Source organism: Ipomoea nil, unplaced genomic scaffold (genome assembly GCF_001879475.1).
Source record: "Ipomoea nil cultivar Tokyo-kokei standard unplaced genomic scaffold, Asagao_1.1 scaffold0804, whole genome shotgun sequence".
Lineage (NCBI taxonomy): Eukaryota > Viridiplantae > Streptophyta > Magnoliopsida > Solanales > Convolvulaceae > Ipomoea > Ipomoea nil.
This window is the reverse complement of record NW_017617232.1, coordinates 1,352,501-1,370,749: the sequence shown is the minus strand read 5'-3', so window position 1 is coordinate 1,370,749 and position 18,249 is coordinate 1,352,501. Positions and strand designations below refer to the sequence as shown.

Below are 18,249 nucleotides of genomic sequence, written 5' to 3'. Positions count from 1 at the left end.
TTACAAAACCTATTTTTATTGTTATTGTTTATTGATTGGCTCCGTTGGTTAATTGAATGTGTGATTTTGTATGTATATCTTGTTAGAGCTTGTCTTTAGGTTTATATGGTGAATTCTTGTTATTCTTGATGGCCCTGCGTGGTTATTAGTATGATCTTGTATTTAATTATGTCTAGATCTTGTCCCTAGGGTTTATATTGTGAATTTTGTAGTTGTAACGTTCTTGGTGTTCTTGGGTGGGTTTATGCATGCTCGGGTGTTGATTCTAGTTTAGGACTTGTCTTTAGGGCTTTGCATATAGATTTCTTGATGTTCTTGAGGTTTCGGATGCTCCTGAACCGTTATGAGGTTGATGTCGAGTCTTGGCATGTTTAGGGATCATGTTAGGATGTAATTGTGGTGATTCTTGGTTTAATTCTTGTTAATCGAATCCGTGTGGTTGTTGATGTGTACTGGGATGTGTTTGGGCATGGTTTTGGATTTAATTGAGAAATTCCCGAATGGAAAAAATGCCAAGTTACCTTCGTACCAATGGGGGGTCTATGGGGGGGACGAGTCCCCACCTACCGCCCACTGGTACATGACCGTCGTACCAGCGGGTGGACGACCACCCGCCGTGCACCCGTTGGTACGAGGCTGCCCACCGGCGGGTAGTCGACTACCCGCTGTGCACCCGCTGGTACGGGACGATGTGGCAAGTCGTTTTCCCCGTTTGTTGTTTCCCCGTGCCCCGTTGTACCCCGTTTGATGTTTATGAGTCTCGTGCGATATTTTGAGTACCGTTCTAGGAATTTGTGCGTAGTGTGTATTGTTGTTATTGAGCCTTGATTGTTGTTATTGATTTCTGTTGATTGATTGAATGGTGATGAGTGTTATTATCATTGCGCAATGATGGTTGTGATTGATGAGAAAGAAGATGTGATTGGTGGAAATGAATTGGCGGTTAGAACAACGAGTGCTCGGTCATTGTGCTATAGGCACAGACTACCCTTGATTTGTTTGCTAAAGACATGGATCAAGTTATAAGCGTCGCAGTGCCATCTCAGGCGCTATATGCACTAACCCCTTGATTATAGTGTTATAGGCACGGGTCATGCGAATGGCACTACGGAGCTACAATGTAGGAGGATTTGTTGGTGGTGTTGGTGGTGTTGGTGGGGGGATGTGCTCCGGAGGAATAAGGGAAGCGATATAAGGGTGGCCTGGAGGTATAGGTTGGAATTGATATAAGGATGAAGAGGAGTAAAGGTTGAAACTTGGTATAATGTTGGATGATGGGTGTGTTATCTGCTGATTACTTATTGTTATTGATTATCGTTTGACCTCCATTGTTGTCATTACATGTTATTGATGAGCTTATTTGTTGCCTAGTCTTGTGATCTTAGGATGCATGTTAGTATCTTTATGATTGTTTATAGTGTCCAGTTTGTTGTCGTGTCTTGAGTCTTGATCTTGATTTTAAAGCTAGAGTCTCGTAGGATTATATATGTATCTCAGTTTAAAAATGATTTTCTTATATCTACCTATATTGTACTTAACGCGTGAGAGTGGGTTACTAGCATTATTCGGCTATTCGCTGACGGTTGTTACACCGCATGTATTTTAGGTACTGATGAGTAGCTTCAGAGCGCGATAGTTGGATCCGTGGACTTAGTTTAGATAATTCTAGTCATAGTTGAATGGTCTGTGTGCCTTGATTTGTATTTAGATATTAATTGTGGTTTATGTCTTGTTTAGTTAGTTTAGCATGTGCATCTAAGTTCTCTAGCTTAGATGTGGCATAACACCCCAACTTTCATGTTTACTTCCTACTCTGTTTGGGTATCAATGATAGATTTCCCTTTATTTCATAAGCTTTAAATGTTTTAAAAATTAGGGGTGTTACAGTTGGTATCAGAGCCTAAGTTCGACCCTAGGACAAGACCTTTAGGATAATACTTTAAGATGTTAGGCTCGAACTCTAAGTGTTTGGGACAATTAGGAAAGGACTTTAGGACATTAAGCTCGAACTCTAGAATTTGAGTACTTAGGATATAGGAGCCTTAGGAAGCGCGGTGAGATTGTGAGTTTATTTATCGCTTCTGATAAGTTTCCTACGCTTGTTATTCGTTTCCTATGCTTGCTCTAAAGTTTTGATATTCTTGCATACTTTTACATGCTTTGTCGCATATTATTCTTTGGTTATTAATGATTTACCTTGACATGTTAAAACTTGATAAACTATTGATTTTGTTTAAATGTCGTACTTGTTTATTTGCTTAAGCATGAAAGTTGGATTATGTTCCTAATTGATTTGTTTATAGATCGTGTAAGGAATTGCATATTGTTGCTTAATTATTTGATCAAACGTGCGTTATTTAGATATCTGTTATTTGATAAAGTATTTTGGAACTCGCAATTGATGATTTTATTTGGTCAGTAATTGCTCATTTTTACTGATTATGATTATTAGACTATTTTGATAGTTGAACTGCTTATAGCTAGATTATTTGCCTAAGCATGAAAGTTGGATTATTTTCCTAATTGATTTGTTTATAGATCAGCTAAGGACTCGCATATTGCTTCCTAATTATTTAATCAATGTGCGTTATTTGGATATTTGTTATTTGATAAAATATTTTGAAACTTGCAACTGGTAATTTTATTTGACCTATAATTGCTCACTTTCCTTAACTGTGATTGTTAGACTATTCTAGTTGATTTGCTTATAGAATACTTGCATGAGCTTGCATGAAAGTTACGTGAACATAACTTTATTTCTTAATGGGGGGAATGTGATATGTGATCTTTATGATGTCTCGAACTTTCGTTTGATCCTCTTAAATTCCTTATTGGTCGAGTCTCCCTTGTTCCTTGTTGCTTTATGGATATGCTTCGGGGACGAAGCATCTTTTGGGGGGAAGGGTGTGATTGTGACAACCCATGATTATGACAACTCAAAATTTTAATTTTCTAAATTCCGTTTTAAGAAATTCCAGAATAGCCATTTTTCACCCTTCCAAAATTCTTTATGATGAAAACGGTGTTTGAATTAATTATTTTGAGCTACGTTTTAAATAAATTCAACATTGAGACTCATTATATTTCTAAAATCCTAAATTCTCGGGTACATTGCGTACCAAGTTTTGACCCAAAAGTCAATCTGAGTGAAACCGAGAGGAATCCGGGGAACTAAACCAAGTGGTCATCTAGAAATTATCTTTGAAAAAATATATTGTGACCCCCCAAACTATTTAAAACTATTCTTCTAGACCCTGATCCATGTTACACGGTGGACCACGAGCTGCCAATGCCTTGTCTGATACCTTTGAAGAATCAACCAAAAGACCATTAGGATAAAAAAAAAAAAAAAAAAAAAAAAAAAAACCTATCATTTTAGGGTAATTATATTGAGCCTAATAAATTCCCCAACCCAAATATATAAAATACAGTATTTTCCTAATCATATATATACAATAAATAGATAAATGTATAGGTACGCAGGGGCATATATATATATATATATATATATATATATATATATATATATATATATATATATATATATATATATATATATATATATGGTAGAGTTCCAGTGAGAACATGTGCTTAGGTGAAAACGTGAGAAAACATCATGTGCATCTATCTAATATTTTTTAATGGTCTAGATTAGATTAAATGTGTGCAAAAGCGATTTAATGTGTTTGCACACATTTAATGCGCGTTCGCACACACTTAATTTAATCTAGACCATTAAAAAATATTATATCGATGCACATGATGTGTTCTCACATTCTCATCTAAACACATGTTCTCATATGATCCTAACTATATATATATATATATATATATATATATATATATATATATATATATATATATATATATACACACACACACACACACTGTACATAGTAATCCTTGTTCTCTAATTTTATTACCTAATATCATCGTGATTCGTGAACCCTATTATATGTTGAGCCTAATATTATATTCATAATTCTAAATATACATGTACAGAGTTATATATGCATGCTTTCCTTAAAACATAAATCTAATCTTCCCTAATGAGTAAATACCAATTTTACTCCCACGAGTATTAGCAAAACAACATTTTTGGTCCACATGTTTAATTCCTACCAAAACTCATCCCAAACTATTATTTTACTACCAAAGTTCATCACTCCAGTCGTGAGGTCCATATATACTTTACATGTTATATATATAGGGAAGGGATTAGGGGTGTTCAATCGATTAACCGTTCGGTTAACCGAACCGTTTTAACCGAACCGAATTAACCGAAGTTTTTTTTCCTTTAACCGTTAACCGAACCGAAGTTTGCTCTACCGAATTCACCGAACCGAAATTTTTTTCGGTTAATCGGTCGGTTAACCGATTAACCGAACTTTTTAAAGCTAAAATTTAAAATTCAAAAAATAACACCTAAAATAATAAATCTAATTAAAATAAAATACATATCATAATAAATTCATAACAAAATATACAAAAACATTAATTAGAAACTCCAAACATCCATAACTTCAAATTAGTATTTATATTTATATTATTATTTATATATATATTAAAAACTTCGGTTAACCGTTCGGTTAATTCGGTTAACCGACCTTTCGAACCGAATTAACCGTTAATCGAAGTTTTAAAATTCCTTTAACCATTAACCGAACCGAAAAAGTTCGGTTCGAAAACGGTTAACCGAACTTTGTCGGTTCGGTCGGTTAACCGAAAATTATCCGAAATTTGCACACTCCTAGAAGGGATACTTCCCGTGCGGTTGTGTGGTGGATTAATGTGCGTGAGTGTTGTACTTAATATGCCTGAGATTTGTACTTAATGTGCGTCATGTTAATATGCGTTAGTTTTGTACTTAATGTGTCTGAGTATTATGCTTAATATGCGTGAGATTTATGCTTAATGTGCGTGAGTAGCTCAGAATTACGAGCCCAGAAAGAAGCAGAACAGAAAACTCACGCACATTAACGCCCAAGCTTCTTGTTACTTCTTCCTTCAATTTGGCCATGGATTCTGGATTATCAGCTACCTTCAGTGCAGTTGAATGTTTATATAGATGACGCACGCACATCAAAATTTGCACACCAGCTAAGTGTGGATTTCTGTTGTATTATTCCATAATTCTTAACCACCATAGCTCGCCTCCGCATCATCATCATCAGGGAGGGGACAATGGCTACTGGGAATGGGGAAGAAGCTGACATCCATCTTTTCTACTGCATTTTACACATTCACGCACATTAAGTACAAATCTCAGGCACATTAAGCACAACACTCACGCACATTGAGTACAAATCTCACGCACATTAATCAACCGCACAACCGCACGGGAACCATTCACTATATATATATATATATATATATATATATATATATATTTTGGTTCATGTGAGGTCATGTCTTCCCGTGCGGTTAGTGTGGCATACACCATTAGGTATGTATAAATGCACCATACAGTGTTAAAAAATATACCAGAATAAAATGTCAAAAAACACACCACACAAAAAAAATACACCACACATAATGGTGTGTTTACGAACACTGTGTAGTGCATTTTTACATACGTAATGGTGTATGCCGCACTGACCGCATGGGAAGACCTGACCTCATAGGAACCTGACCATATATATATATATATATATATATATATATATATATATATATATATATATATATATATATATATATATATATATATATATATATATATATATATATATATATATATATATATATATATACACACACACACACACACACCCACACACACACGCATGCTCCCTAAGATAACCCTAATTTTATTTATTTTCCTCCTCTCATAATCTATGTAGACATCCCCTCTAGCACTCTCCCAATCTGAATTTGTTTTAACCCCACAAGAAACAGAAACCTCTCCCTAGGCGCCCATGTGAAAATTCTTTTCCTCAAAAATCTATTCTGTTATTTTTAAATAATTGCTATGGGATCCATGATATCCGCAGATATTGTCTCTTATATGAAAACTGTTTGATGTTGCCATGATATCGAGTATATAAATTGCATGTTCGTATTCGTGTTTATACATGTGATTAGTGTAGAATTAGGGAGATATATACATGGTAACTTGAGGTTGTATGTATATACAAATAGCTCAGTGCGTATGAACTGGATATGTATACTAATGGGGCAGATTGCGCTATATGTCCTTAGAACAACTATTTGGCCATTAGGCATAAAATATTTGTTTATGGAGTTTGGTGAAATATTTAATATGTGCTAAATTTTAGTATTTAATACCTATACAAATACTTGTTATGTGATTACTCATTTACTGTAAGAATCGTAGTGTGCAATATGAAGATTTTGATTTTATTGTCTACCCAAAATTTAGTTACCCCATAAAAAGCAAAAACCTTTTCCCTAATTGCCTACGCAAAAATCTTCTTCTCAAAATCCGATTGTTGCTATTTGAGTAATTGTTATATGATTTATGATCTTCCTGAATATATATGACAATTGTTTGGTTATGCCGCGATTTTGAGTACATGAACTTATTTGTTGCATATGCACTAGTTTAACATGTTGAACAGTACACATACGTGTTGTGTGACATGACTAGTTATTGTTTGAAACTTGAAACGTGTTCACATGTCTTCATGTTCTATGCCTATAGACTTAAGAAATTGCATATTTAGCATAATTACGATTGTATACATATAGGCATGCCAATTTGCAGGTTCCGCATATAACATGATAGTTAATTATCATACGTGTTAGGCTTGCTATTGTGTAATTGTGAGTATTTGGTATAGTTTGTTTTAGTACAATGATTAGGTATAGATCCTGCATCAAAACTAAGTGCACATGACGTTATAACTAGGTGTACCTATAGTTATAAGTAGTTGTACCTAGTTGCATGAATGTTAACAATGCAAAATTACATGCACTTGTAGATGAAAGTAGATGCACTTGTGAGTGATTTTACCTACATCTTTTACTTGCAAAGGTGCACCAACTACTTGCACTTATAACACATTTACATGCACCAAAGTTCGAGTTATTTACGAAAATGCCACCACGTCGTTTTTTTTTTTAAATTAAATTTGATTCGTTGAACTGGCCGGACACGTGGACGACGCTAAATGGTTTTTAGTTCTCTCTTGAGCGGTCGTTCGCATGAGAGTGCGCCCATATATATATATATATATATATATATATATATATATATATATATATATATATATATATATATATATATATATATATATATATATATATATATATATATATATATATATATATATATATATATATATATAGAGGATCTTATGAGAACACTTGCTAATATATACATGCTAGCGTGGAAGAATAAATGGATCTGAAATTTTGTTTCACTAATATAATATTGTATGCATGCTAATAAAGCTATGTCAATGCTTCATAAATTTGTATTGTATATTAATATTATACAATTGACACATGCAGAATCTTTATTTTTTATTATTATTTGTTTTTTTGTATATATTCCGCTTAGACGGGTCTCTGGCACCCAAGTAACGTCTAACGTATTTTGCAACTTTGTGTGGGAGTATATGTTTTACCAATAGTAAAATAGCATAACATTTTGCCCAAAGCTTCAGACATTTCATGGTAGGTTTTGTACATATTTAAGTTCAATTTACGTAAGTACGGCACGGTGTCAACGCTAACTTTCATTAGGGCAACGCCACCTCCAGAACTCTCGTCGGTCGCCTTCGGTCCACTGAGGATGTTCTTCTTGTATGATCTGACTGGTGGCCAATGCAGTACTTGTGCTCTAAGATTCACAATACCAATTTTTTAATTACACAAAATTATAATACAAATATTTCCAAATTCCAAATTTTATAAAAAATTATTACATCTGAGTTTCATTGATAAAATCCAAAACTAAAACAAACTATTATGAAAAACAAAGTAATAATTCAAAATACTGCTATCCTAAAGATTCCAAATGTTTTGTTTTCAACCATTTTTCTTCCCCAAGACTTGTTTGGTAGTTGTAGTTACCTAATTCTTTGTCGGACATAATTATATTGTTTGGTTAGAGGGATTGTAATTCTCTCTATTTGTGTAATTGAAATTCATAGGGTCCCTTATGAATTCCAATTCGGTGGTGGATGGAAAGGTAAACGAAAACGAAATTATAACATCATCCTTGATGATGATGATGATGATTATTATTATTATTATTAGGCATGCAGAATGGTCAAATAGACCAATGTACTAATATTGATTGTTCATCTAGCACCATAAATTAAAATATGGTCAATTTAAGCTATTATACTCCCAATTATAATTCATCTAGCAGTTTTAGCAAATTTCTAACAACTAACCCATCTAATTTGCTTACATGGAGAAATAAAATAAAAACAAAATGCTGACATGTTATTTTTTTCATATAACTTGCTGATTTTGTCACTTTTTTCGGAAGAAAAATTCAAATTTTTTTACGTATTTCCAGATTATGTTGATTTCTTCTACGAATTTTCCAGAAAACAGTGAATCTATTTTTTCCATCGGCTGTGAAATAAGTATGTTATCTTTTTTTTTTTTTTTTTTTTTTTTTTTTTTTGAACCCATTTATTGGCATTGGTATTGTTTTGGTTTTGGTTTTGGATGGTGCATTTATGAGACTCTTCGATACACACTTGAGATGGAAGAACTTGAAAAAAAGTTGGTTAATAGATGTTTCAGGTATATTGCTCTTCATTTGATATATATATATATATATATATATATATATATATATATATATATATATATATATATATATATATATATATAACACGACTTTTGATTTAATGTTTGAGGTGTAACTTAATTAACCGATTTCTTTTGAGTGTAGATACAAAAAAGACATGCTTACGTTTACTGGCTGCAGCCACAATCTGACTGAAGTAGAAACTCTAGATAAAATACACATTTTATTTTATCTTTTGTTATAATAATATTTTTACATTGTTTTTTATTTTAATTTTTATTCTAAATGCGTAGATTTTTTTCCTCAAAATTCATTTTAAATATTAAGTATTTTAATCTAATTTTAATTTTGATACTTCAACCAAATACTTTCACCGAATCTCCAAAAACCCAACCATTCTTCCCTAAACCCCTCCTCCAATTTCCATTTTTTCAGAATTCTATTCTTTTTCAAGAGAAAGCGAAAGGGGATGCAGAGCTTTACCAAATCTGCAGCCCCACTTTGCAGCAGCGGCCATTGTCACAGAATCAGCTCAGCTCCCTGTAAAAGTTCCATCTTTGGAGGTGTTCTTAATTCTAAGCCTCAACGCACCTTAATCCTCAAGCAACTTTCTTCTTCCTCTTCTTGGATGCTTTCCCAACATGCGCAATGTAGCTCCGCCGTTCTGCCCTGCAAAGCTTCTTTGAAAGCTCAAGAAACGCCGGCATCGGACAGGTATTGCCTCCCAACGCTAGTTCAATAAACTTGATTTTTATTATGGTTTCAGGTATGATGTTTAAAAATGTCTTAAATGAATTCACGAATAAAGGCGTTTCCTTTTGAGGTTTATTGAATTATGAAGTCAATCAGTCATGATTTTTACTTAAGTTTTCTAATGTCGTAGCCTCCTCTCAACTATTATCTCCTGATGATGTGCTTTTTGAAGGGGAAAAAAGAGTGTTTTGCTTTTTCTGTTTTGTTCCTTAAGAGCTATGCTTTATAATGAATTAGTGAATTGTAAGTTGTGAGTTGTGCTGCATGATTTACTTCAGAAAGGGCAGTTTTGATTGCGTTTTTTAATGTTTCTGGGTATGTTACTAATGTAGGAGCAGTGTTTCACCCATTCATGGAGTATCTGAAATTGTTGTTGGGGTTCTGGGAGGAGGACAACTTGGCCGTATGTTGTGTCAAGCAGCATCGGAGATGGCCATCAAAGTTATTGTCTTGGACCCAATGAAGGATTGTCCTGCAAGTTTGTTGGCTCATCATCATGTGGTTGGAAGCTATGATGATAGTGCCACTGTTGAAGAATTTGGAAAAAGGTTTGATTTGCACCATTTCCGCTTTGTGGGTATATTGAATTTACTCTTTCTTTTGGTTTCTTACTAATGAATTTGGGTTTCGAGTTAGGTGTGATGTGTTGACGATTGAGATTGAGCATGTTGATGCTGCCACAATTGAAAAGTTGGAGCAGCAAGGGGTGGACTGTGAGCCTAAAGCCTCAACAATCCGGATAATCCAGGTTTTTTTTTTTTTTTTTTTCTCTAGATATGGGATTGTGCGCAATTAGTAACATGAGTCTGTATGCACATGTATTCTATTTTATATTTCAAACAAGTAACACCTAGTTTTGGCTACAGCAGCCTTGACTTTAGTGGTTCTATTCTGATTTGCACTTAATTGTTTTCTTTTATAACAGGACAAATATCTTCAAAAGGTCCACTTTTCTAAATCTGCCATTCCGCTTCCTAAGTTTATGCAGGTGGGGATGATGATAATTCCACTAAATTTGCTATGTTTTCTAGTAATAATCACACCCAAATTGAATGAACAATACTAACATTTGATCACTTTGATATTTGGGTAAGACAGATAGATAATCTTGAAAGTGCTAAAAGAGCAGGTGACCTCTTTGGCTATCCACTTATGGTCAAGAGCAGGAGGCTTGCCTATGATGGGCGTGGCAATGCTGTAGCTAAAAGTGAAGAAGATCTTTCTTCTGCAGTAAATGGTAATATACTATCAATTTATAATATAAACAACAGTTAATTAATTTACCTTGACTTTTGCAAATTCAAGACCTTTAGTAAACACTTTAGTCATCAATTTAATTGTTGTCTTTGTTCTATGGCTTTTATTAAAATAAGAAAATTTAAAATATGAGGGAATAGAAAGGAAAATCAAACCTCTAAAATTAGAAAAAATGGGGGTGGGGGTTAAGTGCTCAATATATTCTGGTAGAGAATTGGGACATAAGATTCAGACGAAAGTGCATCATTTGCTTAATCCTACAATGATACCTTTTTTTTTTTCCTTTTTTTTTTTTTTTTGTGGGAATTGTGAGCTCCAAAGTAAACATATTTTCATTGTTGGTCTCCATCACTTGTTTTTTCCATATGCATCAGTGTGTATATTTAACATGAGTATGTGTCATGTGTGTATGACTGCATGAGCATGGGAATGATGGTTTATTATTATTATTATTATTATTATTATTATTATTTATATTATTTATATTATTTATTATTATTATTTTTATTTACTTTGTTTATGGAGTATTTCTTGAAGCTCATCGGTGATGATTAAATATAAAATAATCTGTATCCCAATTCCTCTCTAATAGCTTAAGATGCTACTTGAGGTGGAATGCATGCTTCAATGCTTACTGTTTAATAAAAAAGTATAAATTAATAACACTTTGCAGCTCTTGGAGGATTCGATCGGGGTTTATATGTTGAGAAGTGGGCCCCATTTGTGAAGGTTAGTATGTGTTATGTGCCATCAAGGCACAAACTTTTAATTAGATAAAATAACACAATAAGAGGAGTTTCTGAAGCTTTTGCTTTGGAAGGAGATATATTTATTAACACGTAATGTCTTATTTTAGGAGCTTTCCGTCATTGTGGCTAGAGGAAGGGATGGCTCTACCCTCTGTTATCCCGTTGTCGAGACAATTCATAGGCAAGATTATATTTATTTGTTGCCTGATCAACTTTTACTATTATTCTTTATCATGTTGAACACGTGCTTCTCATGGATTTGAATTCTGTAATGTTTTTCTTGTTTGGCAATGCTGTGAAAAGCATTTAGCTTTCCTTATTCCTAATTGTTTTTAGTATTCACAGGGAAAACATTTGTCACATTGTGAAGTCACCAGCTAATGTGTCATGGAAGGTTATGAAACTTGCAACTGATGTTGCATGCAAAGCTGTTGGTTCATTAGAAGGTGCTGGTGTTTTTGCTGTTGAGCTGTTTTTGACAGATGGTGATCAGGTTTGTTAGTTGCCAATGTATTTATTACTAATATCTTTTCGCATTTAAAAGGCCGGGAATGCCACATACAAGTATACAACTTTTCACAGTCTCGAAACATGACAACCCTCTCTCTCTCTCTATATATATATATATACTTTCTCTTCACCCAGATTTTACTTAATGAAGTGGCTCCAAGACCTCATAATAGTGGACATCACACTATCGAGTCTTGCTTTACTTCGCAATTTGAGCAACACTTACGAGCTGTGGTAGGGCTGCCACTCGGTGACCCATCAATGAAAACACCTGCTGCCATCATGTACAACATATTAGGTGAAGATGAGGTTAGTAGTTTACATTTTGGGCATTTCATATAATCTTTAATCACTAACTTGATGCTGTACAATATTTAACCTTTCGTCAATATTCAATACTGTGTCATAGAGTCATAGGCACTGTTGCAAAAATTGCGCCTAGGCCGATTAAGGCGGTCAGCCTCCTAGGCGCCCGCCTAGGTGCTCTAGGCGCCTAGCGATTTTTTCAACATTGGTCATAGGTGTGCATTTTGTACATAGATGATGAGTGAAACTTGAGAGTTTTTAAGGTTCAATATGTACAAGTTTCTTGGTATTGTTAATCAGTATAAAAAGTAAAAACATGAGTTTACACATTATAAACTTGTTCTGCTATTTTCCTTGGCATATATTGTGGGAAAAAAAAACATTGCAAGTTTTTGTTACTATTTGTTTAAAAGAATGAGTTGGTGTTTGTAAAGCCTTGCATTTGTGATCCAGGGAGAACCAGGCTTTGCTTTAGCTAATCAGCTTATTGGAAGGGCATTAGAAATACCAGGAGCATCTATTCATTGGTATGACAAACCAGGTTGGTTGAACGAACTGTAATGCCTTTTGTTGCAATTTCTCTTCTTTTCCTATATGGCAGGCTGCAGGCATCCACATGTTATTTACCAAAAGAAAGATTAAGTGAAAGGGAATGAGAACTGAATGATTATAATATCTGTAGAAATGCGAAAACAAAGAAAGATGGGTCACATTACTTTTGTTGGACCCTCAATGGGCATTGTGGAAGCACGGCTAAGATCTGCACTCAGAGAAAATATCACGGATAGCCAGCCTTCTGGATCTGGTATGTTATTCTAGTTTCCTTGCACCTTCTGCTGTGCCTTTCATGAAATGGCTTCCTCTTGACTCTTGTTAGTCAAACCACTAGTTGTCCATGCTTAGTTCTGGGGTGACGAGGGAGACTCGCAGCCAGTACCCGAGAAACCCTGCCTTGTGACCTTAGCCGGCAAAGGACCATGTTAAATCTTGAAATACAAGAACAGTGTGTATACTCTCATATATTTCTGTATAAGAGGAACCCTATTTATACAAAGGTTGGAAGAGTACCAGCCAAAGAATTTGAAATTCAAATGAGAGAATAAGCACCTAACTCTAACTAACCCTTATTCATCTAACACTCCCCCTCAAGCTGGAGCATAGATGTTAATCATGCCCAGCTTGTTACAAATATACTCAACCCTGGCTCTACAAAGGCCTTTTGTAAGCACATTCGCCAGCTGATCACCAGTTCGGACATGGACAACAGAAAGTAGCCCTTGTTGAATCTTGTCCCGCACAAAGTGACAATCTACCTCAATATGTTTAGTGCGCTCATGAAACACAGGATTGCTCGAAATGTGTATAGCGGCTTTGTTGTCACACCATAAAGGAACTGGTTTACTCACTTCTACACCAATCTCTCCAAGGATATTACACAACCACGTCGCCTCACACGCCACATGAGCCATTGCTCTATACTCAGATTCTACACTAGAGCGGGCCACAACACTTTGCTTCTTACTTTCCCACGACACTAGGTTGCCACCAAGGAACACACAATACCCCGTCGTTGACCTCCTGTCACTCGGTGACCCAGCCCAATCAGCGTCAGAGAAGGCCTCAACCCTCACATGCCCATGATTGGCATACAAAATTCCTTTCCCAGGAGCACCCTTCAAATACTTCACAACTCGAACTGCAGCTTCCCAATGGATTTTCTCCGGATTTGCCATGAACTGACTCACCACACTCACTGGAAAGGCAATATCCGGGCGAGTGATAGTAAGGTAATTTAATTTCCCCACCAGTCTCCTATACCGCTCTGGATCTTCAAGAGGCTCCCCCTCACCGGCTACAAGCTTAACATTCTGGTCCATAAGAGTCTCGCAAGGCTTCGAGCCTAAGAGCCCAGAGTCTTCAAGTAAATCTAGCACATATTTTCGTTGTGAAAGAAATATGCCTCTCTTAGAACGAACAACCTCTATTCCAAGGAAGTACTTTAACACTCCCAGGTCTTTAGTATGGAACTTCTTCTTAAGAAAAGACTTGAGCGATCAATTCCCGCTGCATCACCACCTGTGATCACTATATAATCCACATAGACAATTAACAAAATGCCTAGACCCACCTGGGAGGTATAACACAGAAGCAAGGGGTAACGAGGATGTTGCAGCGGCATTACCTTTACCCGAAACAGTGGCTATAGACCCCTCTGCTAGAGTAACGGTATGACTAGAAGTGACGGGCAAATATGTAGAAAAAACATTGTAATTACCTGTCATATGCTCAGAAGCCCTCGAGTCAATGACCCACTGTCGAGGCGCAGAAGAAACACACGCAACTGAATTACCTGTTTGGACAAACGTTGCGGAGGTAGGCACTTGACTGGATGGAAACTGCGAGGAAGAAGAAAGCTTCATCTGATTGAATCTAGCAAACTCCTCATCTGTCATCACTACTGTATGACCTTCTGACGTGGAAGCCGTATTAGCAGCCATTTGTTGTCTTGGCGGCTTAGGACACTGATTCGAAAGTGTCCGGGATCCCCACAATTAAAACAAACTCGTGGGCCTCCACGTCCTCCACGACCTCTCCAAGAACCCCCGCGCCCTCTGGAGCAGTTATTACCCCCTCCTCGAGAGCCATAGCCATAATTATCACTGGTACTTCCCCCTTGGGTTACCAGGGCACTTGAATCCATATTACCCTGTGACATAAGGACATTTCTTTCCTGGAGCTCATTTGAATCATTATTATTTCCTGATGCATTCTGTAGCATAGAAAATACTTGATCCAAAGACTCTAAATCCTTATTTCCTAGCAGTTGAGATCTAATAACATCATATTCTTTATCCATACCAGCAATCCAACTAAAAACAAGTAATCTTTCACGTTGTTTTGTCATTTCACCCACATCATTTGTTATCGGCATAGCAGCACACAAAGCAACACAAACACTCTTAAAGTCATAATAGTAATCTCTAAGCTCACATCCCTTTTGACTAGACTGATACGCTTCCTGAGATAATTGGTATAACTTTCTCAAGTTACTAGTTCCACTAAACCATTTGTTCACTAAATCCCATACTTCTTTAACCGTTTGGCAGTGTTGCATAGATAAAATAATTCTCCTATCAATGCAATTAATTACACGTGACATTAACGCTTTATCAGTAGTTTTTCAGTCCCCAGCTGTAGCATCTGTAGGACACTCTTTTTCCAGATGATCACCCTTCCCCATACCATCTAGATTTACTTTAACCAAAAACTTCCATTCAGGAAAATTAGACCCATCCGGAGCCAAAACTATATCAATTAATTTAGATGGCGTGGAGATAAAAGTGATATTCCTCTCTTGTGCCATTCTAACCCTTTACCCAACACAACCAAAAGCCTACACAGCACACCAACAGAAAAAAAAAGGCTTAACAGTACCAACCTCACGTAGTAAGCAGAACAGCCAAACCACACAGTGCCTGTACCTCTTTCACTGGAAGACACAACCAGACTTCAACACCTCCCACCTCCTAAAACTCAGAACGACGAGGTGAGACTGGAGAAGCAAAAATCGACCGGCGAAGTCACCGGAAACCGCCTCACGCGCCGGCGGCGCGTGAGGGCGCGTGGCTGCACCAACGGCGGCCGGACTTCTTGAAGTGGCGTCGCCCGTCCTCCCTCGACCTAGCCCAGGCACTCACTCTCACTAACTCCGCTTTGATACCATGTTAAATGTTGAAATGCAAGAACAGTGTGTATACTCTCATATATTTCTGTACAAGAGGAACCCTATTTATACAAAGGTTGGAAGAGTACCGGCCAAAGGATTTGAAATTCAAATGAGAGAATAAGCACCTAACTCTAACTAACCCTTATTCATCTAACAGACCACTAGGAGGTAAACCAACTTAGGTTGCCCATAGCTGACCAACTCAAACCAAGAAGGCTGAGATTCGAACTCGTGACCACAAGTTTGTATCCTTAGCCATATTGGCTGGGGTTACCCTGTCCATGCTTATTTCTATTTCACTATATTGGTTTACTAATATACTTCATTCATTATACAGTTGCACCCCGTGTTGGAATCATAATGGGGTCTGATTCAGATCTTCCTGTTATGAAGGATGCTGCAAAGATATTGAAAGAGTTTGATGTGCCTACTGAGGTTATCTCCATAAATCATTACATTACCTTGCCTTGTTTTAATTTCATCTCAATGAACTCCATTTTTTTTAAATAAAATCATGGTTTCCATGAGGCCATAATAGGACTTAAACAAAACATGAATTGCAGGTAAAAATCGTTTCTGCCCATCGGACCCCTGAAATGATGTATTCCTATGCTCTATCCGCTGTAGAACGTGGCATCCAGGTAATTATTGCTGGTGCTGGGGGTGCAGCCCACTTGCCTGGTCAGTACTCCGCTACCAGTAATGCTTAATGACTGTCTATGGTATGTATTTACTACAAACGCTCGATGAACGTTTTGAATTTATGACAACTAGGCATGGTTGCTGCATTGACTCCGTTACCCGTTATTGGAGTTCCAGTACGAGCTTCTGCGCTAGATGGAATGGACTCTCTATTATCTATTGTTCAGGTATTACAAATTCTCTTCAATTATTCCTCTTTAGATCATGGGATTAACTTTTAAAGTGAAATATTAGCTCTAGTCTAAGTGGTAGGGTGTTCTTTGACGACATTAACTTTTCCTGCATAAGCCTCATGAAAGACGAGTATCTGAGCGAAGATAAAATATTGGTTGCTTGCTTCATTTTCTCCCATGTGTCTCGAAGAAAAAAGGAGATTTCTAATCGTAGTTGTCTGATCTTACACAGATGCCAAGAGGTGTTCCGGTTGCAACCGTAGCCATAAACAATGCAACAAATGCAGGTCTGTTGGCAGTGAGATTATTAGGGATCAGCGACACGAACCTGCAAGCAAGGTCGGGTTGCCTCTGTTGTTCCCCAACTAACCCCTTCTCTGAAAATATAGACACATTTCCCAGCTAACGAGCCATTCCTCGTTTTGCAGAATGGCTCAATATCAAGAAGACAGACGAGACGAGGTGTTGGTCAAAGCAGAGAGGCTGGAAAAAGGCGGCTGGGAAGAGTACCTAAATTCTTAGCCCGGATTCAACAACTCCAAACATTATACCACAACCCCCCTTTCCAGATTCAATTTTGAGGATCACACAAGGCCAAAAGAATTGCCTTTTAAAATATCCCTGGGGGCATTTTCATGGGTTTAGGAGTAGGGAATCACAACCAATCCCATTCCCACTTAAAACCCATTGATTTGATTCCTGTCTGAAGTGGGGTTTTATCTCCATTTGATTCAAACATGTCACATATACATGACAGAAGAGTTATCTCATTTTGTCTCGAGAAATAATGCAAAATTGAAATCTACATGAGAAGGCAAAACTTTGCATCTACTTAATAATTATACAAGCTTTATCAATAACGTCTTAGATTAATATGTTTATATTTAGGTGAGATTAATTATATGCAATAGTGTAGTGCCAAAGTGCTAGGGGCTTGAGAAACTACAGAGGAAGTGTAACTCTGAAAAAGTATTTTTTTTAGTGCGGTGTACCTCTCGTGTAGTTTGTAAGTTATTATACAGAAATAGTGTAGCTGATCAATTATTATATAGAAATAAAGTTAATCTAGTACACATGTTTAAGGAATTTCGACAAGGGTATTTCAATCTTTTTTTTTTTTTTTTTTTTTAAATACAAAAATAGGTTGACTTGCTATATTTATATTTTTATTTATATTTTAAAAAATTATAATTGAAGACCTAAATGTCCTTGTATTTTACGACTCATTCTACAACTCTGACATGTTCGCACGACCGCATGAGAAGTAATAGTTGCACAAGATCTAGACCCTATATAGTATATATATATATATATATATATATATATATATATATATAT

At 36.2% G+C, this 18,249-nt stretch overlaps 1 protein-coding gene across 1 annotated transcript; it reads left to right on the top strand.

Annotated features, from left to right (window-relative positions):
• Positions 1-9,134: 9,134 nt before the first annotated feature.
• Positions 9,135-17,790, top strand: LOC109177453 (phosphoribosylaminoimidazole carboxylase, chloroplastic-like). Its single transcript, XM_019326848.1, has 16 exons — positions 9,135-9,448; positions 9,820-10,035; positions 10,124-10,235; positions 10,413-10,475; positions 10,586-10,724; positions 11,418-11,473; positions 11,601-11,674; positions 11,839-11,986; positions 12,139-12,312; positions 12,763-12,850; positions 12,992-13,114; positions 16,374-16,471; positions 16,600-16,717; positions 16,811-16,905; positions 17,144-17,250; positions 17,340-17,790. The coding sequence occupies exons 1-16, from the start codon at positions 9,204-9,206 to the stop codon at positions 17,431-17,433; spliced, it is 1,950 nt and encodes a 649-aa protein (XP_019182393.1). The 5' UTR covers positions 9,135-9,203; the 3' UTR covers positions 17,434-17,790.
• The last annotated feature ends 459 nt before the right edge of the window (positions 17,791-18,249 follow it).

Bases quoted from the DNA above. Each gene is read 5' to 3' on its own strand.
- LOC109177453 (XM_019326848.1), top strand. From the start codon at position 9,204: ATGCAGAGCTTTACCAAATCTGCAGCCCCACTTTGCAGCAGCGGCCAT. The intron at 16,718-16,810 runs GTCAGTACTCCG...TATGACAACTAG, and splicing joins GGGTGCAGCCCACTTGCCTG to GCATGGTTGCTGCATTGACT. The intron at 16,906-17,143 runs GTATTACAAATT...GATCTTACACAG, and splicing joins CTCTATTATCTATTGTTCAG to ATGCCAAGAGGTGTTCCGGT.